Source organism: Diplotaxodon limnothrissa, linkage group LG18 (genome assembly GCF_057381915.1).
Source record: "Diplotaxodon limnothrissa isolate DT_005_m linkage group LG18, D_limnothrissa_male_GT1.1, whole genome shotgun sequence".
NCBI classification, from domain to species: Eukaryota; Metazoa; Chordata; class Actinopteri; order Cichliformes; family Cichlidae; genus Diplotaxodon; species Diplotaxodon limnothrissa.
In genome coordinates, this window is record NC_140613.1 from 40,621,380 (window position 1) to 40,649,096 (window position 27,717).

A 27,717-nucleotide genomic window follows, 5' to 3' on the forward strand; every position below is an offset into this window, starting at 1 on the left:
CTTAGGAACACCAAGAGAGTCTTGCACTGCCACACCTGATGTCCAACTTTCCCTCACTGGTCTTTCAGGTCTGGGAGGATCAAGAACCACAAGACTCCAGAAGGGCCTTTTCTGGATTTGCTCCTTGGGGAACCAGCAGCAGTGAAAGAGTTTCTGGGTGTTCCTGCAGCAGTTCCACAGACACAATCGACACATTCAGGATCTCGAGGATACAGATGAAGGATGTGGTGAGAATAGCCAGTATGGTTCCTATTGGGATGGATCTCTGGGCGTCTCTGAGATCACCTGACCTGTTAGAACCAGCCATTATACCTGAAACGCAACACAAACTTTACTCATGTAAACGCATTAAAACTATAATTCCTCACGCTCAAGTCCCTTGAAACGTTTATCCTAAATGATTTCTCATCTTTGTATAATGTGACCACAATAAATCATCTACCTGTGACAGAGGGGAAGTATATTCCCACCAGCAGAGTGAAGTAGGTGGCCCAATCGTTGAAGACGTAGTTCTTAAGTTTGTCGTTGTTGGCCTCGGCTGGTACAGAAGACAGGTTTTTCCTCTCTATCACCATGTTGTCTGGGCCATAATTGCCCCACAAGTTGTCTAAAGGAAAGACAAGCACAGGCTGCATGATCAGAATTTACTGCAGAAAAAAAAGACTGACAGGAGGAACTCTCAGTGGATTTTTGCTTGACGGTGACGCACCGTTGATAACTTCCCCCAGGACTCCCGGTGTGGCCTGGATCTCGGTCAGGTTGTTTAAGGCGAAGTACTCGTCACAGGTTGCGTTGAGATATGGACTGTCACAAAAAAGGTTCCAGAGCTCCACATCTGTTTTTGCGCACTTTTCAAACATTTCATTCTTCAGAGTGCGGTTCCCCAACAGACAGACACTAGAGGAGAAAAATGAGATCAAGCATTTCATAAATTGTTGCAGACACAGCCCCCCCTCCTCACGCACGACAAAGGAGTGTCTACTTATTATTTCTTATTGTCAGATTAGATTCATCCATGTGCATGTGACGAGGGCGACAATCTAAAATCCACCCATCCATCGTCTTCCGCTTACCCGGGGCTGGGTCGCGGGGGCAGCAGCCTAAGCAGAGACGCCCAGCCTCTACCGGCTGAGAACCGTGATCTCAGATTTGGAGGTGCTGATTCACACTAGGCTGCGAACTGCTCCAAAGCAAACTGGAGGCCATCACCTGATGAAGCCAACAGAACCACATCATCCGCGAAAAGCAGAGATGAAATTCTGAGACCACCACTTGGCTGTGCCTAGAAATTCTGTCCATAAAAATTATGAACAGAATCGGTGACAAAGGGCAGCCCTGGCGGAGCCCATCACCCACCGGGAACAAGTCCGACTTATTGCCGGCTACGCGGACCAAGCTCTTGCCACAGTTGTATAAGGATCAATGGGCCAAACACCCCATAATCCTGGAGAACCCCCCACAGGACGTCCCGAGGGACACGGTCTAAATCTGTGGAACAGGTGCTGGCTTTACAGATACATATTGGTGTCAGAATTTGAAGATGTTCAGTGCAGTACTGAGTAAAGGACACCAGAAGTAACGGTGCCAAGATATTCAAGATCCCTTCCAACTTTACACTTTGTTACAGTCGCAGTCTCTTGGATGTCTTATGTAAATTTCAAATGCCCATGCTAATACATACGATCTTTTTTTAATAGTAGTTTCAAGTTTTATTGTCATGTACAGATAAACAGTGTAGCCACATTTATCCATAATGACATTCTTTGGCTCGTGCTCCTCAGCTTTACATGAGCATATAGAGAGTGCAGTTATATTGAGAAGAAAACAACAGAAAATAGCAGTGATAGTAATAAAATAATAATAACAATAACATCAATAAAAAGGAGAGAAAAAAGTATTAAATATTAGAGAATTTAGTTGGTATTTACATTTAAGACATTTAGTATCTAACAAAAAGCAAAGAAAACCAGCTGAAAGAGACTAGAAACTACAATTCTACTTTTGTGCAAGTTAAACAGATCTCATACAGTTACTCTAAGACGTTATTTTAAGGTTTTCCTAAAACTCCCTGAAGTCTCCAGTTTCTCCCATATTGGCTTCTTTTCATTGGCTCCCAGTTAAATCTAGAATTACATTTAAAATCCTTCTGCTCTCTTACGAGGTCTTGAATAATCAGGCACCGTCTTATCTTAAAGACGTCATAGTACCATATCAACCCAACAGTGCACTTTGTTCTCAGACTGCAGGTTTACATGTGGTATTTAAAAATAGAGTGGGACGCTGAGCCTTCAGCTTTCAGGCCCCTCTTCTGTGGAACCAGTTCCCAGTTTGGATTCAGGAGACAGACACTATCTCTAACGTAAAGATTAGATTCAAAGGTTTCTTTTTGATACTGCTTGAGTTAGGGCTGGATCACTTGACCCTGAATCCTCCAGTTATTAGTTTTCACTCCAATTTTCACACTCATACTTTCATTGTGTATTTATACACCACTCTACACTTAATTAGTCTGGCTCTCTTGTACTTCCTAACCTCGCCCCCAGCTGATCATTGCAGATGGCCCCGCCCCTCCCCGAGCCTGGCTCTGCCAGAGGTTTCTTCCTGTTAAAAGGGAGTTTTTCCTTCCCACTATTGCCAAAACGCTTTCTCACAGGGTCATCTGATTTCAGGTTCTACCTTATTAAAATAAATATAAAGCATGTACTGAATTGAATCTCCACTCTTCAAAAGCTGTATATCACTGCAGCATTTCCCTCCCCCCACATATGAACTGTACAGTGTGCAGAAAGACAGAAGCTGTTTTTCATATTTTCCCTTCTATTTACCAGATGAAGACAAATCATATCAGAAAATAAAATACACATTTTAAAAGACTATCTGACCGAATGACTCTAAAAGGTGTTTCAAGTTTCTTGCAGCTTCACACACTCACGTATACACTTACCCAAGTACTTAAAACAAACTTTGCAGTGGTTGCAAACTAACAAACAAACTAATCCAGTTCCTTATCTTAAAAAAAGGATAAATCAGCTGTAGTACAATAAACTGCTTAAAATGTATCTGTAAGCACTGACAGTACGTGATTTTCACTGTCAGAGAAAACATGCCAGCACTTCATAAAAAGCGGTTGCTCAGTTATTAGTCGCTCACCTAAAGTTTGAGGGTTTGATGGCCGTCTTGATGGCTCCTGCGTAAGTGGCCATGATAGACAGAACCACACAGGACAGAAACACCAGAGCCAGCTTGTTCACATACCTGCAGACAGAAGGAGAGGGGCAAATGTGAGCCTGTGTGGTGTGTTCTTCTGTTTGTGTGTGTCAGATGGTGAATGGAAACTTACTTCACCCCTACAAACACAACCAGTGCCATCAGGAGCAGGCAGCAGGTGCCATAGATTCGCATGTCGTTGGCCGTTGTTTCTTTGACCACTTTTTCAGGTGGAATGATGTAGAGCTGGTAGACGGCAAAGAGAAAAATCAGATCGATCGAGGGATTAATGTGCAATCAGAAGGGCACTGACATGGCTGCCTCCTTGTAGGACATAGAGTTTACAAACCAAAAGAATCTCTATGGTTCCAAGAATGTACAAGGATCCAGCGAAGGTGGTTCCCAGGTACAAACAAAGTCCCACAGCACCTCCAAACTCTGGACCCAAGGATCTGGAGATCATGTAATACGAGCCACCGGCTGTCAGGAAGTGATCACAAAAATACATTTTACTAGTTTCATATCTACACATACACAAATGTAAAAAAATAAATAATGCCAATAAAGTTTCCGGTGACAAACTGATAGTTGCCTGTTCCTGTGCTCGTAGACCAGTTTGGGCATAAAACTGTTTCAGAATGTTTTCTTTTAGCTCACAGGGATTACTTGCATAACACTGACCTCGCTGTTTGAAAATGTTGCCCATATTTGATATAAACATTGATTATTTTACCAGCATCTACATAACGTAAAATAAGGACAATTGGTCCCCTTTAAAATTGGGCTCTGTCCATTTGCAGCTTTTGTGCATTGCATTAGATTTCATATATTAGCTACTGAGAATATTCTACTGAGATTTAAAAATCCAATATTCCAACATATCGAACTATGTTTTCCCTTTCAGACACAAAACATAACAGACAAGGGCCAAATATGCTTATGTTATTTACTCGTTTGTGTTCTGCTAAATGTATAAACTGTAAGTATGTATCAAGCGCTTGTTGTGTTTGTGGTATTACAAAGAAGTGTGTTGCCAACAGGGATGATGCAGAGTGTCCAATCAATCAGCAAATAGCAGATATCGGCTGATAACACTGGCATGCCAAACAATTGGTTGTGCTCTACACAGTGTGCAGAATTAGCTTGCTCTCACACAATGATGAAGTTTAAAAAACATTTTGGATGCTGTGCAAATCATAGCTCAATTCAAACTCTGTATAATCTCACTCACAATTGCAGCTATTTTTGCAGACTGCATGTGCATACATCTCTTGTACCGTAAAAGCAAATCAAATAATTCATTATGTACCTGGGACAACTCCATTTGTTGCAATGGCACTCATTGATATAGCTGTGAGCAATGTCTGCATGAAAAAAGCAAAAGAAAACAGGACAGATGATCACCAGTGGATGGTTTGTAAAAGCAACATAAAAGAAAGAAAGATAAATGAAAATAACTTTGACCAGCTTGTGTTTGTCAAGTTTGTTAAGTTGTCAAGGTGCAAGCATCATGCTCAGATAATAGTGCTTTGAATTGCAGCTGAGCGGAAGTACAATGTGTCAATAAAATACAAAGTACAGTAAGTGCCTGAAAACAGTCACTGAAGCCTCTGATTAGAATTAGGAGTGCAATAATGTGAAACATGCAGCATGCAGAGTACTAAATACTCTGCATGCTGCATGTTGTTTTGTGCAATATGCCAGTGGAAAAAACATTCCAGCATTTTGTTTCCACTCCATCAAACACAAAGTTGCCTAAATTTAGCAGAATCAGTGAAAGCACCAGTGTCAAACCGAGTGTGACTGAGGGCCAGGCTGAAAATCAGAAACACTGAAGTACAGTCATATATTTGTGCATTTTGTATTTATTGTACTTAGTCAAGAAAAATAAGCTTGATTGTCTCACTCTGCAATGTTTGAGTTTTACTCAAACACTGTTGGAAAATTCATTTCATTCACCATACAGTCAAGCTCTGTGCAGTGAAACTGGTTACAAATAGCAACAAATAAAATACAAAAATGCAAATAAACTTTGTAGTTTCTGCAGAGATGAAATGGCGAGAGTCTCTGTTTCCAGGAGATTTGTTCTAGAAGGTTTCTCCAAGGTTTTACTGAATGAGCCCTTCTGTTAGGATGCTGCCCCACTAACGGGGAGGAACCTTAAGTGTCAAACACAGACACAAGAAAAATGAGACCACTGGCATCATCACCTCTATTGCCCGTCATCTCTTTGGTGTGGAGCATACGAGCGTGTCAGGGTGAGTCTAAAATGTAAAGGAGTTGTAGTTTGCAGATTGTTCGCATCACATCACATGAGTGCTGAGCATTCAAGTTCAAACTTTGAAACAGGCACTTCTCTGTCTGGCCATCTGGAGCTACTGACGTATGTGCTGCGGTTGTAAATAAGGTTTTCTGCTCGTTTTGGGGACTCGGACAAAGACATTAATGCTCATCACACCATAAATTCAGAGGAGCTGTGATTGGCGTGACGTAAATCTCACACTCAATCGCAGCTACATCACTGATGGCTGGCCAAGAGGGACAGTTTGTTTAGCACTGCCACATTTTGAGACTCATTAAGCAGCTCGTCATCTGAAGCTGTCAATTACTCACGCAGATGCAGCACATGGAGACAATGGCGAAAGATCCGAGAATTCCTGCTGTGCCGACAATCCAGGTGAGGCGCAGAAAGAGAATCACCCCCAGAATGTTCTGCATGCAGGGCAGGTAGACCCCAATGAATGTTCCCATATGGGGGACCTGCCGACAGACAAACAGACATGCACAAAGGTGAGAGTGAATCTTGAATTATGCCTCATTGCACTGTTACTGAGGAGATGAACATGAGAGTAGGCTGCAATGTGGGGAAATCCAACACGTGTCCCTCCTCACAGCCACACCAAGCCACTTAAAAAACGTCTTGTCATTCAAAGTGTTAAATTACAAAGCACATCCTGCACTTAACATTACTGTATGTTTACAGTGCGTCGGCATGTTATCATCTGTTTAAGATGCATCAAACTCAATGCCACTTACTTCTAGTTAAATCTAAAAATAATCTCTTGCGTTTTCAAAGACTCTACAGTCAGATGTTTTCTGGTGGTTGTCCTCTTAATGCCCATCAGATCATGAGCAGCCAGCCCAGGGTTAGTGTCAGGTTTTCTTTTAGCCACGTGCCGTTTCACAAAATGAAAAAGTAAGGGAACAACTAAATCATACATCCTTGATTGGCGAAAAATCAAGTTACTGACTACACTGTATGACAAAGGTCAGCGGAAACCGGAATCATCAACACAAAATATTACATTATTCACTTTTATTTTAATTACATGCGTATAAAACATGTCGATAGGTTAAACAGTTTTACTGAAGAGAATAAGGCTAAAAAAATCTGTATTTTCGAGATAACCTTGTGCTTAACACAACTTGCAGAAAATGAAAACAATTAGATGGAAAATATGAAAAATTTAATCACACTGAAGCTGTCATTTACCGACTAACATCAAAGCTCATTAAAAACACCAGCAGGGTCACATAACTTGAACGATTTAAGTGCAGTATAGCATTAGCAATGCGGATTACAATAGCCAAGCACATGCATACTGCACACGCACGCCTCCACAAACACCAAAGAGTACGTACCATTTTCCGACATGCAAACATTTTGTCCTGTGCTTTCTCCATTGCACTCAGCTGTTTGTCAAAATGCTGCAAAGTGCCTGCTGTGGATTTCCAAACCTCCCACATCTTCTCCTTTCTGTTACACTGCCTCGCTCTCCTGCCTGTTTTCTCCCCTTCACTGAGCCGTTTAAGTTAAAGGTCCAGATCCTCTGCAGAGCTCTCAGCTCTCATTCAGGGGGCGGGTTTTAGTCAAACATCATCAATGCTTCCACATAGAGCAACAGACCAAGGTCAATGACTAATGTTGTTTTTGACTTTAGCAAAAGCACAAAAGGGACAGAAATTGTTGCAATGAAAGCGCCTTCTCAGTTAAAAGCCCGTTTTCTGCAGCATGTACAACTTTTGCCACAAAGCAGCAGTTTTGAAACATATTTTATTGTGTGTTTGTCTGCTTTCTTTTTTAAACCTGTGGACCTGTGGTCAAAGGCTAGCTGTTCCTCTGTGTATCCGGTTAATAAGCCACTCTAACAGACTATTGGCAGTAGCTTGACAGTTATCAAAGTCACCCACCCAGGTAACATCTGTACAGATGTTTTACCAGGAAAAATGTTGTCGTTTTTCTCTTCAGTTTGAGTCGAAGAAAATTGGTCTCCCTGATCACATTTCCATACCAGGCAGTTTATTTAAGCACAAAGGAGATGAAATCAATCTTATGACCTAATGAAGGTGGTTGTTAACATCCCTCATCTAAGTCCTGATAAAAAGATACAACTGTTAATGTGCTGTATGTCTGGTTGTGTTGAACCGGCTGTCTGCACTGTATTTGTAAAATCCCCAGCTCGATCACATGAAGCTCAAGTGATTAAAGATGGATAGATTTAAAACAAAAAAATCTGAACATTTAATCTTTTCTGCCTCAAACTCTTCTGTTTTCTCTCTTTGTCGCACCATTTGACCTATTTTCACTTGCTCTTGGCTCAGTTTTTGGCAACATTTTTAAAGCAACTGAAAGATTTCCAGAGTGTGAGACCTTGAGGAGGATTATGGTAAGACATTCAGACTAACGGTTCACAGAATGAGTTTCCACCTCCGGTTGATGAGGGCCTAATCTGTGAACAAAGTGAAAAAATATCATTGCAGTCCATCGTCGTCACTGTGCACAGTGCAGAAGAAGGAACAAGCCTTTGGGCTCCTATTGTTCATGCTTGTGTTGCTGTCAGTCCTTTAGCTTAACTTATGTTGAAGACAACAGAAATCAAACAAACTAGTGCATCTCAAAAAAATCTTATTATGAAAAATGTTCTTTTTTTAAATTTTATTTAACTCAATAAGGTAAAATAAAAGTAAATGTTAAAGGGTGGGGTTTATAACTCATGCAAATCAAAGAAAACCGTCATTTGGACTAAAGCCCCATTCAAACAGCTTAAAGATGTACGTCTTGGTCCAGTTCTGTACATGTAACCATGGTCGGGGAAAGACTGATGACTCAGAACTCTTTCAGATGACGATCACCAACAGCGCCCACGAGGATAAACCACATAAGGTCATTGCTGAAAAGGTTGGCTGTTTGCAGGGTGCAGTAATAAAGTATATTAATGGAAAGCTGACCGGGAGAGAAAAGTGTGGTACAAGAAGGTGCATAAGTAACAGCCATGACTGCAGCGCTGATGTCGATTATGATGTTTGACGTCATGTTCGGTTCAAGAGAACTTTACAAGCGACGGTCTGACACTGGTTGCATCAAGATCATGCACCGACGTCTTCAGGAAGGGAGCTACTACTGTTTACTTAGCCTGGCAGGGCGAAGGACACTGTCTCAGCTGAACTCTGGACACACACGCACACAAACATATATACACATGCAGATGCGCAGCAGTCCAAAGTGCTCTTTTTGATGAATGTAAGTTTTGTATTTCTTTTTGAAATGAGGGTCCTAGTGTCTGGAGGAAGTGGAGAAAGCAGAGAATCCACTTTCCAACTTTATTAATTGCATTGCAATAACATCTACTGGTGTTTTTAACAATAGCTGTTTTTAAAAAATAGTGCACAGGTTAAAAGACAAAACAATAGGGCAGCAAGGCGTCGTTTGCATGCTCTCCCCATGCATTTGTGGCTTTTCTCTTCGTACTCTGTCTTCGTGCCGCAGTTTAAAGACATGCAGTTAGTTTGGTTAGGTTAATTAGGGATTCTAAATTGCCTGTAGGTTTGAATGTGAGTGCAAATGGCAGTCTGTCTCTCTACATTAGGCCTGTGACAGATGGATGTCCTTTGACAGCTGGGATAGGCCAGGCCCCTCTGATCCTGAACCGGAGTGCAAGAAAATGGTTGGATAAAAAGATAATTAAGGCTTTCATCTTGAAATAAACTTTAAAAGGCTGGTTTCAAAGCATGGAAACAAAATAAACTACATGTAAGGATTAAATATCTTTAATAAGGATGCAGTAACAGTAACTTAACTAACATAGAGTAACTTTACAGTCGGATACTTAAAATTGTGGGTCTGTGTCTGTATCCAAACACTTTCTAACTGCACTGTTTAGCATAAAACGTCTGGTCTCTATAGATAATTACTCCTTCACAACAACGTCTTGGGGTTATTTTTCATATTAACTCAACCCTTTGAACGTGAGGATCAAAATTAGGACGTTTACAGCTGCTGTGCTGCTAATTCAATTCAGTGAAGTGAATGAAACACGAAACCTCCTTTTTTGTTTGTGCTGCCTTTTATGTTTCATGTTATACTGAAACAGAATGTGCTTGTATCACTGTGCCATTGAGAGCATCCTCACTGGATGCATCACCACCTGGTATGGCAACAGCACCGCCTACAACTGCAAAGCTCTCCAGCGAGTAGTGCGGTGCTCTGAACGGATAATTGGAGGTGAGCTTCCCTCCCTCCAAGACATCTACAGGAAGCGGTGCCTGAGGAAAGCGGGGAGGATCATCAAGGACTCCAGTCACCCCAGCCATAAACTGTTCAGACTACTTCCATCAGGAAGGAGGTTCTGCAGCATCCGGTCCCGTACCAGCAGACTGAGAGACAGCTTCTTCCACCAGGCCATCAGACTGCTGAACACGTCATAGACACCTCACCTCCACTACTGGAACTTCAACATTATGCACTCCACACTGTATATAAATGCCACTTGTTTTGCACATATTCAACTCTGTATATTTTATATATTTTATTATTATTATTATTATTATTATTATTATTTTATTTTATTTTTTTACTATTTAATTTGTAAAAATGTGTATACACACACACACACACACACACACACACACACACACACACGTAGGAAAATATTTAGTATACACATCCAGAAATGCATACACTATTATATATTGTACATATATTTATTAGTTTCAGGTTGGCCATTCTTGTATTTTGCTCGTTTGTGTTGTTGTGTTTGCACATCTCTGTTGCTTGTGGGGCTCGCACACAAGAATTTCACTCGCATGTGCTGTGCCAGTGTGCCTGCACATGTGATGTGACAATAAAAGTGATTTGATTTGATTTGTATATCGAAAAATAAAAACAGGATGGCAGATGAAAAAGATAAGCAGATATTCCAGACGAAAAGAAAGGCCTTCTTGTGTACAGATATAATCGGTGCTGAAGTTTTATTGCAGACGCTAAAAATCCCGCCAGAACAGATTTCAGGAGAAAGCACTCCGAGTGTTGAGGACTACACTAACGATTATGTTGGCGCAAAGCATGCATGCTTTCATTAAGAGTTCTGCTGGCTCAAAAACAGGAGTCACGTACCATGACTGCAGCCCTCCTGACTCCATCCTCGGCTTCCTCATGCTCACGAACACCCTGGGTTAGGTTGGTGTAATTAGCCAGTTTGTTGAGAAAAGATGAAACCATGGGTGTACTGTCCATTTCTTCCTGTAAACAGACAGAGAACATATAAAAATAAAGACCAATCCAGGCCTTTCAAGCATGACCAAGAAATATTTCCTATTGTATGTTCTTCAGACTCCCTTTATTGACTCCAAGATCTTTATTGTGTATGTATGTAGCACACTTTCCATGTATGAATGACAGTGAGTGAACAGACTTTAAGATAACTGAGACCATCTCAGATTGATTTTGTTTATGAGAGATTTGGGACAAACTAAACAGAAGCACTCAATGACCCCAGTCTGACTTTCTTCCTATTGCAAAGATTTAAAAATTGCAACCATCTGGTCACACAGTCCTGTCTGTTTTCTATTAATGTTACATAATAACAAAAACTATATCTTACATACCGTTTAAATCGTTAGCAGCATGTTTTGGACTATATGTATTAAAAACAGACAAATCATTCATTTTTAATTCATCTTACCTCAAACAAGGCCATATTCTTGCCTTCATAGTAGGTCTCTGTGTCCATGTCTGGGTTGATGAATGCAGAGGACTCCCTCCGGTTGTCATCTCCTTTTGAGGTAAAAAAGGAGAAAAAAAGAAAGAACCAATGAATAAACAGGCAAGAGGTTGACAGAATCATTAGATGTGTATTTCCATTTGGATTTAACTAATTGTCACTGCAGAATTAGCTTACTGACTGCCTCTTGTATGTTGATGTTATAACTTGTTGCTCTTAAACAAGGACAGAGTTGTAGAAGACTTCAGAAAGGTGCGAGTCTGCCTGGACCGAGTGTCATCAGTTCTTAGTGAAATTAATGGGTGTTAGTGGGAGGCTACTTGTCTCAGCATGGTAATCCCAGTGAGCAGCCAGCATCACCCATACTCATCCCCATGACTATTCCATGTTTTTTTTTTTTTATTGTTAGCACACAAATAAATGTGTCACGGCTGGTGTGATCCTACTGATGGATCTCTGTCAGTATTATGTTAGCAACATTACCAGAACCAATGATAGTCTGCAGTCCAAAGTCTCTCTAATAGTTAATGCAAATGACCTGCATAGATACTACTCTTACTGACCACGAAAGACTGATGACACATCAGGGGCAGTAACTGTGGTTTAATGTCGTCCCAAGGATTCTTAAGTATGGGTTTTGTTGGACCTGTACATCAAACTACTGGCCCAGAGCTGCAACCACTGCCTTTGTAAAAACAGCACAAGACTGCATTACATGGTCCAGGCTGTATTTGATATAGCTGTGCTCTGTGACAACTGTGTCCAGTACCATTTATAGAGAATCAGGGGTCAAAGGTTTGATCCCCTGGAGACAAATGAAGGCTTTGGCCACACTTTAGGCTTATAGTTTTGCTAACAGCTTTTGTACACCACTTAAAGACACAGTGGCTTAGATTAACATTATGACTGGCCTGTTCAGACTGGCTTCTTTTGCCCCTGGTTGTCATGCAGTGGTCTATGACTGTTAGATATGGCATATTATCACACTCACATCACAGTGTTGTAGGCTACACTGTCGCCTTGAAGAGCCCAGGGCCTTGCATGGATTTAGTGATTGTTGAAGATAAATGAATGAGGATGGTGTACCGTAGATGCACATGACATAGTGAAGATTGTAAGAAAATTTCGCATGTGGTATTGAGTGAGAAAGAATATTGGTATGAAAGCTGCTTTTTCAACATTCATGCAACAAAAATATAAAAATATACAGGGAGTGCAGAATTATTAGGCAAATGAGTATTTTGTCCACATCATCCTCTTCATGCATGTTGTCTTACTCCAAGCTGTATAGACTCGAAAGCCTACTACCAATTAAGCATATTAGGTGATGTGCATCTCTGTAATGAGAAGGGGTGTGGTCTAATGACATCAACACCCTATATCAGGTGTGCATAATTATTAGGTAACGTCCTTTCCTTTGGCAAAATGAGGCAAAAGGACTTGACAGGCTCAGAAAAGTCAAAAATAGTGAGATATCTTGCAGAGGGATGCAGCAGTCTCAAAATTGCAAAGCTTCTGAAGCGTGATCATCGAACAATCAAGCGTTTCATTCAAAATAGCCAACAGGGTCGCAAGAAGCGTGTGGAAAAACCAAGGCGCAAAATAACTGCCCATGAACTGAGAAAAGTCAAGCGTGCAGCTGCCAAGATGCCACTTGCCACCAGTTTGGCCATATTTCAGAGCTGCAACATCACTGGAGTGCCCAAAAGCACAAGGTGTGCAATACTCAGAGACATGGCCAAGGTAAGAAAGGCTGAAAGACGACCACCACTGAACAAGACACACAAGCTGAAACGTCAAGACTGGGCCAAGAAATATCTCAAGACTGGTTTTTCTAAGGTTTTATGGACTGATGAAATGAGAGTGAGTCTTGATGGGCCAGATGGATGGGCCCGTGGCTGGATTGGTAAAGGGCAGAGAGCTCCAGTCCGACTCAGACGCCAGCAAGGTGGAGGTGGAGTACTGGTTTGGGCTGGTATCATCAAAGATGAGCTTGTGGGGCCTTTTCGGGTTGAGGATGGAGTCAAGCTCAACTCCCAGTCCTACTGCCAGTTTCTGGAAGACACCTTCTTCAAGCAGTGGTACAGGAAGAAGTCTGCATCCTTCAAGAAAAACATGATTTTCATGCAGGACAATGCTCCATCACACGCGTCCAAGTACTCCACAGCGTGGCTGGCAAGAAAGGGTATAAAAGAAGAAAAACTAATGACATGGCCTCCTTGTTCACCTGATCTGAACCCCATTGAGAACCTGTGGTCCATCATCAAATGTGAGATTTACAAGGAGGGAAAACAGTACACCTCTCTGAACAGTGTCTGGGAGGCTGTGGCTGCTGCTGCACGCAATGTTGATGGTGAACAGATCAAAACACTGACAGGATCCATGGATGGCAGGCTTTTGAGCGTCCTTGCAAAGAAAGGTGGCTATATTGGTCGCTGATTTGTTTTTGTTTTGTTTTTGAATGTCAGAAATGTATATTTGTGAATGTGGAGATGTTATATTGGTGTCACTGGTAAAAATAAATAATTGAAATGGGTATATATTTGTTTTTTGTTAAGTTGCCTAATAATTATGCACAGTAATAGTCACCTGCACACACAGATATCCCCCTAAAATAGCTAAAACTAAAAACAAACTAAAAACTACTTCCAAAAACATTCAGCTTTGATATTAATGAGTTTTTTGGGTTCATTGAGAACATGGTTGTTGTTCAATAATAAAATTATTCCTCAAAAATACAACTTGCCTAATAATTCTGCACTCCCTGTACAGCAAGCCTCTCTGGCTTTTAAAATAAGATTACAAAAGGGTTATGTACCGAGGGTTATAGAGTCGGGGCAACAGCTTTGCTCAGATTGCTTCTTCTAAGCTGGGACTACCCACTAAGAGGCAGGATATCATCGGAAAACAACAATGAGATAGTGATTATGTACTGTAAGCCTGCCACTAACAGCTGTTTAAATCCAATGGCGTATCGTAGGATGAGGTTGCTCATAAACACAGATCCAGAAAGACATTCCAGAAGCTCTTGATTGTCCCAACTGTTGTTAGGTGTTGTCCAAAGAGTGATGAATTGTGTGTGTAAGCATTCAAACAGTTTTAGTGACCAAACCAGAACAGAGGAAATGCCATGTTTGCTGCTGCACATAAGGTTGTTTGCTTTGGGTCATTAGTTGCTCCTTTTTCTTTTCAGCCTTTTTCTTTCTGCATCTTTTTTAATTATACATCCACCCTTCCACTCTCTTAACTCAAGGGTGGGGAACTCCAGGCCTCAAGAGCTGGTGCCCTGCAGGTTTTAGATCTCACCCTGGGTCAACACACCTGAATCAAGTGATTAGTCTATTACCAAGCCTCTGGAGAACTTCAAGACATGTTGAGGAGGTATTCTAGTCATTTAAATCAGCTGTGTTGGATCAAGGAAACATCTAAAACCTGCAGGACACCGGGCCTTGAGGCCTGGAGTTGGACAAATTCAGGCTGTAGACTATCCCAGCTGTCATAGAGCAAAATATCAGCATCATTTCCTAATCAGTCCATAAAACATCCAGACATGCAATTTTATAAAAAATCTTTTTGCATATACAAACTCTAGTCTGTTTTACTTGTAAATGTAGAGGTTTTTTCACTTTCACTCTTGCCCGTCTTTCATCTGCTTTAACCCAACTCTCAAATATGTGTTACTCTGTGGTATGTATGCGTGCTTATTCATGCCCTAAAGCTATCAAAACTATATCAGCAAACTCTAACTGTAATCATATTCACTAACCTTTGATTCAATGTTACTGATCATTAAAATTTAGTTTTTGCAAATCCTTGTGTCTGAATTAGGGTGGCTATAACTCTGGAGGTAGAGCAGATCATTTACTAATTGGACGGTTAGTGTTTCAATCCCAATTATCCTTGGGAAAGCTACTAACCCCAAGTCTCTGATGCATCCATTGGAGTGTGAACGTTAGATACGTAGAAAAAAGTGCTTGGGTGAATGAGGCAAGTTGTACAATGCTATGAGTCCTCAAGTGTAAGAATGTGCTATACTGTATAACAGGGGTGCCCAATCCCGGTCCTCGAGAGCTACCGTCCTGCAGCTTTTAGATGCATCCTTGTTCCCACACACCTGAATCAAATGGTTTGATTACCTCTTCAGCATACCATCATGTTTGGCAAAGGCCTGATAACAAGCCATTCATTTGATTCAGGTGTGTGGGAACAAGGATGCATCTAAAAGCTGCAGGACGGTAGCTCTCGAGGACCGGGATTGGGCACCCCTGCTGTATAAGAACCAGCACATGTAAATTGGTTTTGAATATTGCAAAGTGAAATAGAGTTATCAAAAGAATATGAAGCTGTGACTTAATGTCTAAAATGCTTTTGTATTCTGCCAAAGAGATATCAAGTAAGGTTGAATTAGAGCCGGGCTATACTTTCATGTGATAGCAATTTGTTCCACAAGATGTTGTAGAGGTTGTGGCGGGCCAATGTAACCTCAGAAGTCATTAAAAACACAGTCATAGTAAAATGACATCCTGGGCAAATTCAAAGCTTCTTAATGGGATTAGATATATCAAAACTCCATATGTGAATACTTTTCAACAGAACCACTGGTGAAATAGCTGTTTCACCAGCGGTGCAAGTTTTAGATAAAAATGTGATGTGTGAAATCTAGAAAGATACACAAGCACACACACTACACTTCAAGGTCTATATAGAATCGACTATTTCTTAGCTGAATTACATGGTAAAATCCACCAAACATGATATAGTGTTGATCAACAGCACAAATGGGTTAGCTTGGAGTCCTATGTGTGTTTCACTGTCAAGTGTCCTTATGAGCTACTTTTTTCTCTTTCCCCTCACTACATAAGCAGTCGTGGCCGATGGCTGCCCTGCTAAAATTGAGTTTTTCCTCCAATGGTGTCCCAGGGCACCCCATCTATGAAACAAGCATTTGAAAGAGACTGCTGTACATAGCTGCATAAAGCAACGTTAATTTCAAGCCACATCTGTTGGTGTACAGTACCCAATTTTATATTATCTAAACCTCATGTGCCAGTGTTTAATTTTTCTAATAGTTTACTTAGGAAAACAAAGTCAGATTGCATTCATTTTCTGTATAGATCTTGTCAGAACTGTTTGATGGGGAACATGGTCTGTCATCATATAGTCATGTCAGACAATTTGCAAATCATCATATTATCAGGTAAAAATCAAAAGACTTCTAAAATGGGCTGAGTTCTAAATGTCCTCTGAAAGTTCGTTGAGTGAGCGTAAAGGACTCTGACAGTTTGATGCAGTAATCATGTTAACCAGCAGAGGTCTCCATTTCAATATGTACAAAATGCCACATAGACTTTGTCTATGTTCAATAAATGTTTAATCCATTTAAATTACTAAAACACACTAAAATCCATTTGGCACATGTAAGTTGTTATTAAGTGTCAGTTAATCTGATTTGATTTGATATACCTTTATTAGTCCCACAAGGGGAAATTTCATAAGGTTGCAAAAAATGATGTGTTTGCTAAGGTGACCATAAAAATATATATATAAAAAATATTTTTGCAATCTAACATTTGGCACAAATATTTTTTTCTTTACGGAAACATATGTTACATGCATGTGTTGCTTAGCGTGGACAACTCACATGATTCTTGGGAAACAAGTACAAAACTCAAAACGAGACTTTTTTTTAAAATCATTTAAAAAAACAAAACAAACAAACAGGTATTATAAATGACATCTCGGAGCACACCTGCAGGACCAGCCCACCAGGTTATCTGTGGCATGTGATTTGAGAGCCCCTTGGTTAGAATGACAAGCAAACAAAAACACAAACCCATGCCCTGTGAACGCTCCCTGTACAATTTAGCTAGTAACAGTTTGACCCAAAATAGACATCCTTTAAACAGGAAACAGGGTGGCAGCTGCTTTTGGCAGTTCTCCAACCCCAAAGGGCTAACATATGGAAAACAGAGCTACACATGACGATTTATGTCCTTTGCGTTGGAGAAAGAAGAAGGACATGAGAACCACCTCGAAATGAAACAGACAAATGCTATGAAGACATTTAATGCTGAGTTTAGGAAATTTGCTGGACGAGGAGTATCTAAGGTGTAAAGAGCAACAGTGGATAAACCATGGGTGAAAATCTCCATTTCCAATTCACTGTAAACAAGGATGTTAAAACCAGTTTTGGCATGTAATTTTAATTCCCTTGTTAGGCAAATGTTTAAATACAATATTAAACTTCTTAAATAATAGTTTCAAGAATGTGTGACAGGATCAGCTGCAAAGGTTGGTACACCAACTCACCAGTTAGGTGGTCTGTGTGAATGTGATCAACCAATTTGCTTGGCATAGCTCTAAGGGAGGAAACTGTTCAGCTAACAAAGCCCTAGATTTATATTTAAATCTAGAGTCTGTAGATCCTGACTGTGGTATTCTTCTTTCTATCTAAGGTATCAGTCACATAAGCCTAGAAACCAGGCAGTGACCCAACCAGTTGGTGTATATTCCAACAATTGGTGAGTGGTTGCTCAAGGTTGCTGTCTGGGTGAAACTGCATGCAATGAAGGTGTGTACTAAATACCTCCTTGTGATTGCATTGGTTTCTAGTGGATTGCCGCTGTTGGCTGTAATTTGTATGGAAGATGCCAACTTGCCTGGAAACATTTCCTATAGATTCTCTGAGATGCAGGAAACTTGGGAAAAAAATGCAACGCAAACCTCACAACCTTACTTCACTTTATAATAAAAAGCGCCTTGAAGCAGCTGTTAATGTGATTTGTTGTGCTGTAAATAAAATAAAACTTAATTGAATTAAAAGTGAAATTTCTGCTTTACAGTAGCGATCAACACACTCCGGTTTGTCTACTGCTTGGCAAGTAGTTTGGGTGTGTCTCTAGGACAACATGACCGGTTATCATTTACTACTCCAGTCTTCTTCTCTGTATTCGTTTTCATAGAGATGCCCTGCTTTTTGAGTTTCATCAGTGAGGTTCATTCAGAAGCAAACAAATAATCTCAACATGTGTCAAAACTACGTGCTAAAACTTGACAAGGAAAAAGAGGGACAATATGAAACAGGACACTGTACACATGACACCGGATACTTCTTTGGAAAATGATGAGTTGTTTATACAGATTGCATCTTGTCTGTTCAGCACTATGCATAAATCGGTGCGTACGTGTGTGCTCGTCTGTCCGAATGCAGAGCAATCTGTGACTTTTGTCTTCTCCAGAAAGGACATATTGTAAGGAGTAAAGTTGTAGTAAAATGTTTTTACATTACATTATGAGTTGTTATAGGGTCACCACTCTAAAGGATCTGTTGGACCTTGATACACAGATAACAGAGGGTCTACATTGTTTGGAAACCTTTTTATTTTTCCCTCATTAGCATCAGTAAGAGATACAGGTTTTCAGGGGAGGATTTCCTGTTCATCCCCCCCTGTGGGCTCCAAGCAATTTTAAATAATTTCCTTATCCTATATGTTGACATAATGTAATCTTAAAAGAGCAAAAGCACTGAAAATAAACCACTACCCCCAAAACACCCCCAAAGTCATTAAATGAGGTAAAACAACAACAACAACAACAACAAATCACCCACACACACAAAAAGAATGAAGCTCACTCAAATAGAAAAATTAAATAGAATATAAAAATAAAGAATGAATAAATTAAAACTAAGTTTAATTATATGAAGAACAAAAACTATGTAAATGTGTAAAATTACTACTTTTATATCACATCACTCTGTATTATATATACATATGCACACACCAGCACCTAGGGCTGTTCGATATAACGATATCTATCGGATATAAAAACGTCTGTCGTTTCATTTTACACTATCGTTTATTTCGTGGTGTCGCAAAATAAACTGTTTACGGCAATATTGTTTCATGGTTTTGATGGTCACTGTAGTGGCTATATTCATTTCCTAAAGTTAATATAACCACACTACTGACAGACAAGCCTTTGTTTTGTATGCGTTGTCGTTAGCAACAACGACGGTAAAACCACGGCGTGTCCGCTTGTTCCACATAAACCTTTCACAATAAAGCTCAAGATCCTGTTGAGACTTTTCAAAATAAACTGAATCATGTGAAAGAGCAGATTAATTACGGATGAGAAGTAAAAACGAGCCGCCAGGTGCTAAAAATAAACCTTAGACTCAAACGTTAGAACAGGCCTTTCCCCGCAGCACGCCGTGTAATAAATACTCACAAAGAAAACGGCGTCCGTTACAACTTATGTCTAAAAATGTATCGTTTCATGCATCGGTTAAAAAACTCGACTCCAGCTACACGACACACAGCTGGAAACACTTCACGCAAGTCGAGCTGCCCGAGATTCACAGAATTTACAGAAAATGTTACATTTTTGTGATTTATATCGTTATCGGACGATAGATGTCTTATATCGGGACATGAGATTTTGGTCATATCGCACAGCCCTACCAGCACCAATTTATTAAAACTATTCATTTTGCAAACACATATGACAACACCATATATAAAGCTAAAGCTGAGTCTGTACAATCCTAAAAAGCTTGAAAGTCAATATTTGGTATCAGCCCCTTGAGTCTTCCACAGTTTTCCTGGTATTCTTTAAGTAGTCTTCAGGAATAATTCTCCAGGTTTCCTGAAAGATATTCCAAAGCTCTTCTTTGGATTTGTCTGCTTTTTGTTCAATTTTCTGGTCAGATGATCCCACACTGCTTTAATAACGTTGAGGTCTGGGCTCTGGGGAAGCCAATCCATGACTGATTCCATTGTGTGTTTTTCTATGCAGGTATGTTTTTACTGCATTGGAATCACTGTCATACTGAAACGTTGTCAGTTAGCGTTGGGCGAATATATCGACTATCGACGATAGGCTGAGCCTATTGTCGATCATTTTTACAAGGGCGATTTTTTGATTTACTTGGCCATGAGTAAGTTAATAATGATGGAATTAATAGAAGCAGTAAACAGAAAAAAAATGATAATAATAGCGCCGTTTTAACAGCACACTAGGGCTGAACGATATATCGCATTTGCGATAATATCGCGACATGATCAAGTGCAATTTTCTAACCGCAAAGGCTGCGATTATACTCTGGACATGTCCAAATTCATGGGCTGCATCCTCCTGAGGCCGCATTTGTAGACCGATTACGTCACAGCGACGCGCCGAAGGCTGTCCAAATTACTACCATATCCCAGAATTCATAGCGCGGCCCAGCCAAACTCCAGTTTCCAACAATGGCGGCCGCTACTAAGTTTTAAAATTACTCATACTAATCTTTCTGGGTCACAAAATAAACTTTTAACATATTTTCAGGCGAGAAAGTAGTTGTGTAAACATCAAATATCTGCTCGGTTTATCAAGATATCCCATATTTGCAAAAGTGCTTCGACGTTTTCAGAGGCGTCTGCTACCCACCAGCTCGACAGCTAGCCGGGAGCTCGAGGGTTACTGATGCGGCCGAGAGCGGCACAACTCCCGGCACATCATTTTCAGATCACCGCGGAGTTTCGCTGCTCGGGTTAAACGTAATATATAAGTCACTTAGACAACCTAAAAATGTTATTGTTTGGCTTTTTTCAGTGTTTTGTTTGTTCGTGAGTAAATCGGTTTGGCTGAGATTAAAGTTATTAGATAAAATAAAACTTTATTAATCCCCCGGGTGGGTTCCTCCTTGGTTTTCACACAGCTGACTAAACGTCAAACAGAAAACTTATTAAACAGAAGTATGAGACAGTCGAGAATTTACACCAGTGTCTGGTTATATTTTAGATAGCAAGAAGCAGACGGCCGAGTTTATTAAACTCCACCGAGACAGCGGTGACGCTAATCAGAACTAGACCGTCCAATTTCACGCCTTTAAACTTTAAAGGCGTGTTTGTGTGTGTGTTTATACAATTGCTATTATGTTTGCACTTTATGTGTAATGTTACTGACTGCAGAGATCAGTAAGATGTGTGTATTTTTTATTTATTAGTTTTATTTATTTAATATTATTTTTTAATTGAATGACTGTCTAGTAGTTCACAGATGTCGAAAAACTGAGTGTGGTAAAGCCACTGATTTTGTTTATGTATATTTCTGCAATCTGCACATTGTACTGACTTTCATTTTAATGTTTACACCAGGGTTCCTTGTCAGCACTTTATGCTCAGATGTTTGTAAGCTAAAAATAAACTATTGTGTATGTTCAAATATACTGTTGTGATTGAAGAAGTTAAATAAAAATGTCAGTCATCAATTCATGCATCACCTCATGTCATCATAACAGAGGTCTGTCTTCCAGGAAAGAACAGTTTAAAATTAATGTAATATAGTATTGGCCATACTATATGATGTATTGCTTGTCTTTGTTTAATAATACAGAAGACAAATACCTTAAAAAATAATCGCATATCGCATCGCAATCGCAATATTGGGGCAAAAAAATCGCAATTAGATTATTTTCCATAATCGTTCAGCCCTACAGCACACTCTTTCATCTGCGAGCAAATGCACCCTCCTCAGAGTGCGCCCAAATGTAGCGATGCATTTACGCAAACTCCTAACAGAAAGAAAGAAAGGCAGTAACCTATGTTCAGAAAAAAAACATGCGGATGGTGGACACATACATGCTCATGCAAGGTAGTGGTGTTTGAGTCCCAACACCACCAGCTGAAATGTGGCCCAAAACCATGACAGAGCCTCCAACGTGTTTTACAGATGGCTGTAAGGATGTTGGACCTCTCTCCTGACCTCTTCTGTATTGACAATAACTTGAACCAAAAATGTCAAATTTGGATTCATCTCTTCATGAGACCTGTTGCCACTCGTTCTCACATTAGTTCTTCTATAATTTGGCATACTTCAGTCTTTTATCCCCGTCTTAAAAATGAGTTCTTAGGAGGCAGCCGTCCACTGAGACCATTTTTGACGAAGCTTCTGTAGAAAGATCAACTGAAATGCCAGATACAGCTCTCAGGTCCTTTTTCTATTTCTTAACAGCATGGCTTTTAAATACCATCCATATTCTGCATACCTCAAATTGTTTCTTAAGAATATGATACTTATCATGCCAAGACATGTCAAGTCCACAGCCAATAGTTCTTTGGTAATCACTTTGCTCCATCTCCTTCCAATCGTGTTACCTTTGGTGTTTTTCAAAGATTCAAGAAATTAAAAATTGGTTCTTTACCAAGTTTTCAGTTATAGTAAATGGACTGGTTCTTATATAGTGCTTCTCTACTCTGACCACAAGCGCTTTACACAACTGGCCTCATTCACCCGTTCATACAAGCACTTTTTTTCTGTGTAAATGCTTTCTAGCTAACATTCACATTCAGAGAGCAACTTGGGGTTAGTATCTTGCCCAAGGATATTTGTCATGCCTGGAGCAGCCAGGGATCAAACCATCAACATTCCAACCTGGGCTACCTCCTGAGCTACAGTCACCCCAACGTTATGTGATTTGGTTCTACAAATCATGTGCGTCAATGTGGAGTCTAACATTTAGATTAAAAAGAGAGTAATTTTATTTAGCGCTATCCAAATTGTGACAAACAATGTCCATCAACAAGACTGAGTGCAACATATGACTGATCGCTGAAAATAAATGCATTTAGTCACTGTCTTTGTCCTTAAACTGATGGTGGATTAAGCACAAAAACGCACATGTTAAACATTAAAAACACCAAACTGGGATCACAGGAGAGGAAAAGGAAAGAAACTGGGTTTGTTGAAGAAAACCTGCCAGTAAGCATGTTGGATCAGTCTGTGAGCTCTTAAGTTTAACCGTTGACTCTCTTTCTGAAACAGATAACACTTAATTTCTGTCAAATAAATAACAAAGTAACGTGTCATGGTTTGTAGTTCTTCTAAGACTGTATTTACCTCATTTTAAGACCTACTAAGAAGCAAGCTAATTTTTAATGTGGTACTCATATGTAAAACCTTAGAGTTTAAAGAGGGTCTGCTCTCTTTTTAACATTATTATAGTGAGGGTTAGAATATAAAAAAACCTAACCTGTTATGCTTGTTTTACTGATACTTCAAATCTGCCTCTAATCTCACAAATGCTTTGGGGGAACATGTCCTAACTGGTGGGTCCAGAATGATGACCATGGGTGACTCGGGCTCACTGTGAAATCTAACTGATCAAAGTCAGAAAACAAAAAACAGATAAAAAAAAAAGGCCCACATATGAAAGATGAGCAAAAGAGGAGGCATAAAAGAAGTTCCGAGAGAAGCAAGACAACCAGAGTTCAAAGCAAAATGACCAGAAATGCCTTAGCTAAAGACAAACCTACATTTATTGCAGGAATTTTCCCTAAATGGAAAGTATGCCTGTTCATAAACATGACACTTGTGCAGTAGAGTTACTTCATCAAAATATTTAAACAAGGCAGTGTCTTGTAATTGGATTTCATTCGAAGCCATTTCTGCAGACTTTTGAGTCTAAAGTAATAAAAAGAACAAGCACACCTAGATTACAATAAAGATATCAGCTGACATTATGACTTTCTTTATCACTTAAAAATCTTGAAGCAATTTTTTGTCTTTCCAGAAAACAAAGCCTTCAAGCTTCTCCGCTTCTTCGAGCATTGCCCCGTGTCTGTTCTGTTTCTGCAACCTACATCCAGTAATTTTCTAACATCTACAAGTCTTTATATTGAGGATTTGCTCCTTATAAAATTCTCTTACTGATCCATTTAAAAACTGTGGCAAAAAAGTAGCCAGAAATGCACAAGAGGAGTTTGATAGATTTCAGACAGTACAGCATAAGAATGTAGATTTTTGCAGTAAAATGAGAAAACAACCAAATGTTTCAGCTGTTGCATACAATCCCACTGCTGAATATTAAACAAAGACTACTATTTGAAGTCGCGTTGCTCCCAAGCTTCGAAATACGACTTCAAGGTATCTGGAACGTGTAGCACAAACAACCTGACCCAACCCCCAAAGTGGTTGACTGGGAAACTGATGGATGTAAAGAGGTACAACATGTGCACAAAGAAAAATGGTTAAACTAAGTGTTATAAAGGTGAAAGAAAAACAGGCAGTAATTTTAAATGGTATAATAATATGTCATGTAAGGATATAGACTTTGTACTTTGTCACTGTAAAACAGTTAGGCCTCTTTTACACAACTTCCCTGCTGTTTGAGGTTAGTTTAGTTTACTGTATATTTAGTTGCTTTGTTCAAGAACTGACATACAGAAACACATGCAATGAGGCAAGGAGCCTTAACCATCATTCAGGGCTGCTAAGGCATACATACCAACACCAAGGCCCCCCTTCCTGCCCGACTCATCCAAGTGCAAGTTATAGCTAGTTCATCTCTGACTTTGCATTTTTCCTTGTGGGTGTCTATATGTGTTAAGCATGTGCCTGTCAAAACATGCATCTGTTTGTGTCAGCGCGCTTCCAATGTCATATTTAATCTCACAATGACGCATGCAGTTTATCAAAATTGCACACCTATACTTCCCGCAGTGCATGCTGGGATAGCAACCACAAAACCCCCAAAAAGCAGGCTTGTGTATGAGCACATCAGCAAAGAACTGTTTACACCTACCTGAAAAAGGATCCTCTGAACTGTCAGCCTCTTGCTCCTCTGAAAAGATTTTGCCCAAGCTGATAGGTCTGTTCCCTCCAGCTGCAGCTCCACTGTTGCTGCCATCTTCCACATCCTCCACTGGCACCACAGTGAAGGTGGGCATCTTGATTCTTCTTTTACCCGGAAGAAACTATGAAGAGATTACAAACTAGGAAGACACTGGCTTTTCCCACAGAGAACAGATTTTAAAAAGTGTCCAGATAAATCTAAATAAAAGGACTGAACCCGATGAGGCAGGCCAAACTTCACTTTAACCACAACATGGCACTCAGATCTTTTGTTTCCCTTCTTTTTGGTGTGTAATCCAATGTCCTCTAGACTCAGGGTGAAAGTACCGCCTCCTGCACATGAAGCAGGCCAAAGTCCTCCTGTGTATCAAGTTACGCCCTGTCCTTGTTTCTTTCCCTCCCTTTTCTCCTAACTGCTTCAGCACTGTTGGCCCACGTGACCCTCTGTTTACCATATGAACAGTTAGTCCACACAGAGGAAGCCCTGCAGCCCCTCCCACTCTGACGTCCCACTTCTCTCGCACACACCTTAGAAATGCAAGACGGCAGGGAAGCAATATCCAGAAGTACATAAAAAAAGGATCTGACTCATCCACACGAAGCGGAACACCCGAGTCATGCTTAGCAGGACAAACCTAAGTCTGTTTCTTTCTGCTTTCGTTTGTTCCTCTCCCTTCGGCTAATAGTTGTCGTCTCTGTGTTTTTCCAGGTAAACAAGAGGAGTGTTCCTTTTCCCACATTGCATGATGGGTAATGAGGAAGAACAGCGATTCAGAATATTCTTGCTCTCTGACGTCCGCACACATTGTAACAGCAAAGGAAACACCTTGGAAATCTTGAAGAGTGACTTTCCTCTTTATTTCTCTGTATTTCCTGTCTGTTGCGAGTTCCACGATTACAATGGACAGTCACAGGCGGAAAGGAGTGAGCTTTGAATAACAACGGCCACAAGTAAACATGCATTGTGTTTAGTTTGTGGGAACAATTATTTTATTACCCATCTTTCTCTTTAAAAGGCTGGCAGGGCCTGTCTTACTCAACTATAAACTACCTGTTACATCATATCTTTGTGTCAGTACTGTGAAGTCTGAGTACTGAGAAACTATACAAGTGTCTGTTTTTGAAAGTGTCTGTGTCAGTCAGTATATTTTGCAGCACGTCTGTTAGGTGTTTAAAGGGAAGCTAAACTACATGTCTTACTTGAGAATGCCATTTTGGCTTTTGAGGTTTAAAACTATAGTAAAATATACTATGGTCTGAAATTATACATGTCTGTATTCATCTAATGTATTTTATACCACTTGTATTTAAAGTTTAACACATTGTTGAGTTACTCTAACATAAACCCGAGACACATGGAAAAATGCCATTTACACCCTGAAATGCAAGACAGTATGAACAAGCAGCTTTACTGCTGCTGTTTTCTGTATTATTTTGGTAGTTCAAGTTTTGCTCTTTGCTCTCCAGGAGGATGGTATCATTTTTGTGCTATTTGTTAATTTTTTTAATATTACATTGCCAATCCTGGACCTCATCCACTACATAGCATTATTAATCTGGACATTAACTACACAAATGCCTTTATGTAACATTTCTAATGAATCCATTAGAATCACGTAATAGATTAATTAGACAAATCATCTCAGAAAGTTGATTCTGTTCATCTGTATGTGACGTTTTCAGTGCAAGAAATATTTTGTAACTTATCCAAGCGACTTCTTCAGTCTTGGCTGACAACAACACATTTGCACAAAGTACAAAACTAGCACCGCTGACTAACAGTGGGCCGTGAGCTAGATCTCTTAGGCTGTAAAATTCCCGTCAATAATGAATTCAGAAGTCGATGTGTAGGGTTAACCAGTAAGTGCCACAGATCAGGATTTTATGTTTGTCTCTCATAATCTATTGGAGCACAAACTGAGTATCATGAGGACGCTACAACAACACAAAGTGAACAACATCGCCACAGACACAGCAGCCAGGGAAGCAGAAGAACATCATGTCAAGAAAGCATGTTGTTCTAATAGTTTTCCGTTACTTGTCTTTTGTTCTGCAAACACAGAAACACAAGCACTTCAACTCAGAGGTGTGCACTGAATACGATGAATATGATACAGGACCACTGTAACCAGCTCCTTATGTTATTTCAGAACTTGTGCTGACAAAATAACCAGATACTCAGTATTGTTCACACTGACAATATTGTGCACCCCTATGTATGTTTACACAACTTATAATGTAGCAGGCTGCTGGGGATTACTCTGATCCCCTTATTGACAATTTGAGAGGTGAAACACAGTTTCGCACAAGTTCATGTACGAGATTTAAACTGCACACGCCAACATTCACGCTGTGTTTATGTTCATAACAACATCTCTCGAACACACTTCTTGTACAGCTTCACTCTGCTTACATTACCTGTGCTCACCTGCAGACACAGAAACACAAGCACTTCCGTTCAGCGCGGATTCACTCTGGAAGCCGCTCGCGCCACGCGCGTGTGCCAACAAGATCTAAGGACCCCCAAGCTGCCCTACCCAGTGCCTGCGCGAGGTCCACTAATGGGAATTATAATAGACCTGTCGCTACCCGGGGTACCGATCGGGTTTCCGGTACGGATCGGGTAGTGACAAGACCCTGTGCACGAGAAAATGCTAACTTCCTGGTTTGAGACCGGATGTAGGGTTGTACATTTCCGATAGCTTTACTTTGCGGTCAATCGCTACTGCGAAGATATCCTCCAAAATCATGTCCAAAACTCGAAAACGGAAAGATCGCGTTAAGTTACAAAGAGCAGAAGGTGGGAACACTCACCGCTGTTGTGTCATAAAAAAAAATCTAATGATCAGTTTTGACGTTTAAAGCGTTTAGATCGATCAGTTGTTTACATCACTCA

At 40.2% G+C, this 27,717-nt stretch overlaps 1 protein-coding gene across 3 annotated transcripts in view; it reads right to left on the reverse strand.

Annotated features, from left to right (window-relative positions):
• Nucleotides 1-27,288, reverse strand: part of LOC146614176 (solute carrier family 12 member 7-like) — a 40,916-nt gene extending 13,628 nt beyond the window's left edge. The window contains exons 1-12 of one of the 3 annotated variants that reach the window (XM_085378737.1): nt 27,240-27,288; nt 24,772-24,943; nt 11,169-11,260; nt 10,601-10,726; nt 5,821-5,967; nt 4,517-4,571; nt 3,557-3,687; nt 3,341-3,453; nt 3,151-3,255; nt 710-897; nt 443-607; nt 214-312 (exon numbers count right to left, since the gene is read on the reverse strand). In XM_085378737.1, coding sequence (XP_085234863.1) covers nt 214-312; nt 443-607; nt 710-897; nt 3,151-3,255; nt 3,341-3,453; nt 3,557-3,687; nt 4,517-4,571; nt 5,821-5,967; nt 10,601-10,726; nt 11,169-11,260; nt 24,772-24,916 — 1,366 coding nt within the window. In that variant the 5' untranslated portion in view covers nt 24,917-24,943; nt 27,240-27,288. Of the gene's footprint in view, nt 1-213; nt 313-442; nt 608-709; nt 898-3,150; nt 3,256-3,340; nt 3,454-3,556; nt 3,688-4,516; nt 4,572-5,820; nt 5,968-10,600; nt 10,727-11,168; nt 11,261-24,771; nt 25,691-27,239 lie in introns of those variants that run through there. The other 2 variants (XM_085378739.1, XM_085378738.1) reach the window with 2 other exon arrangements.
• Between the last annotated feature and the right edge of the window lie 429 nt (nt 27,289-27,717).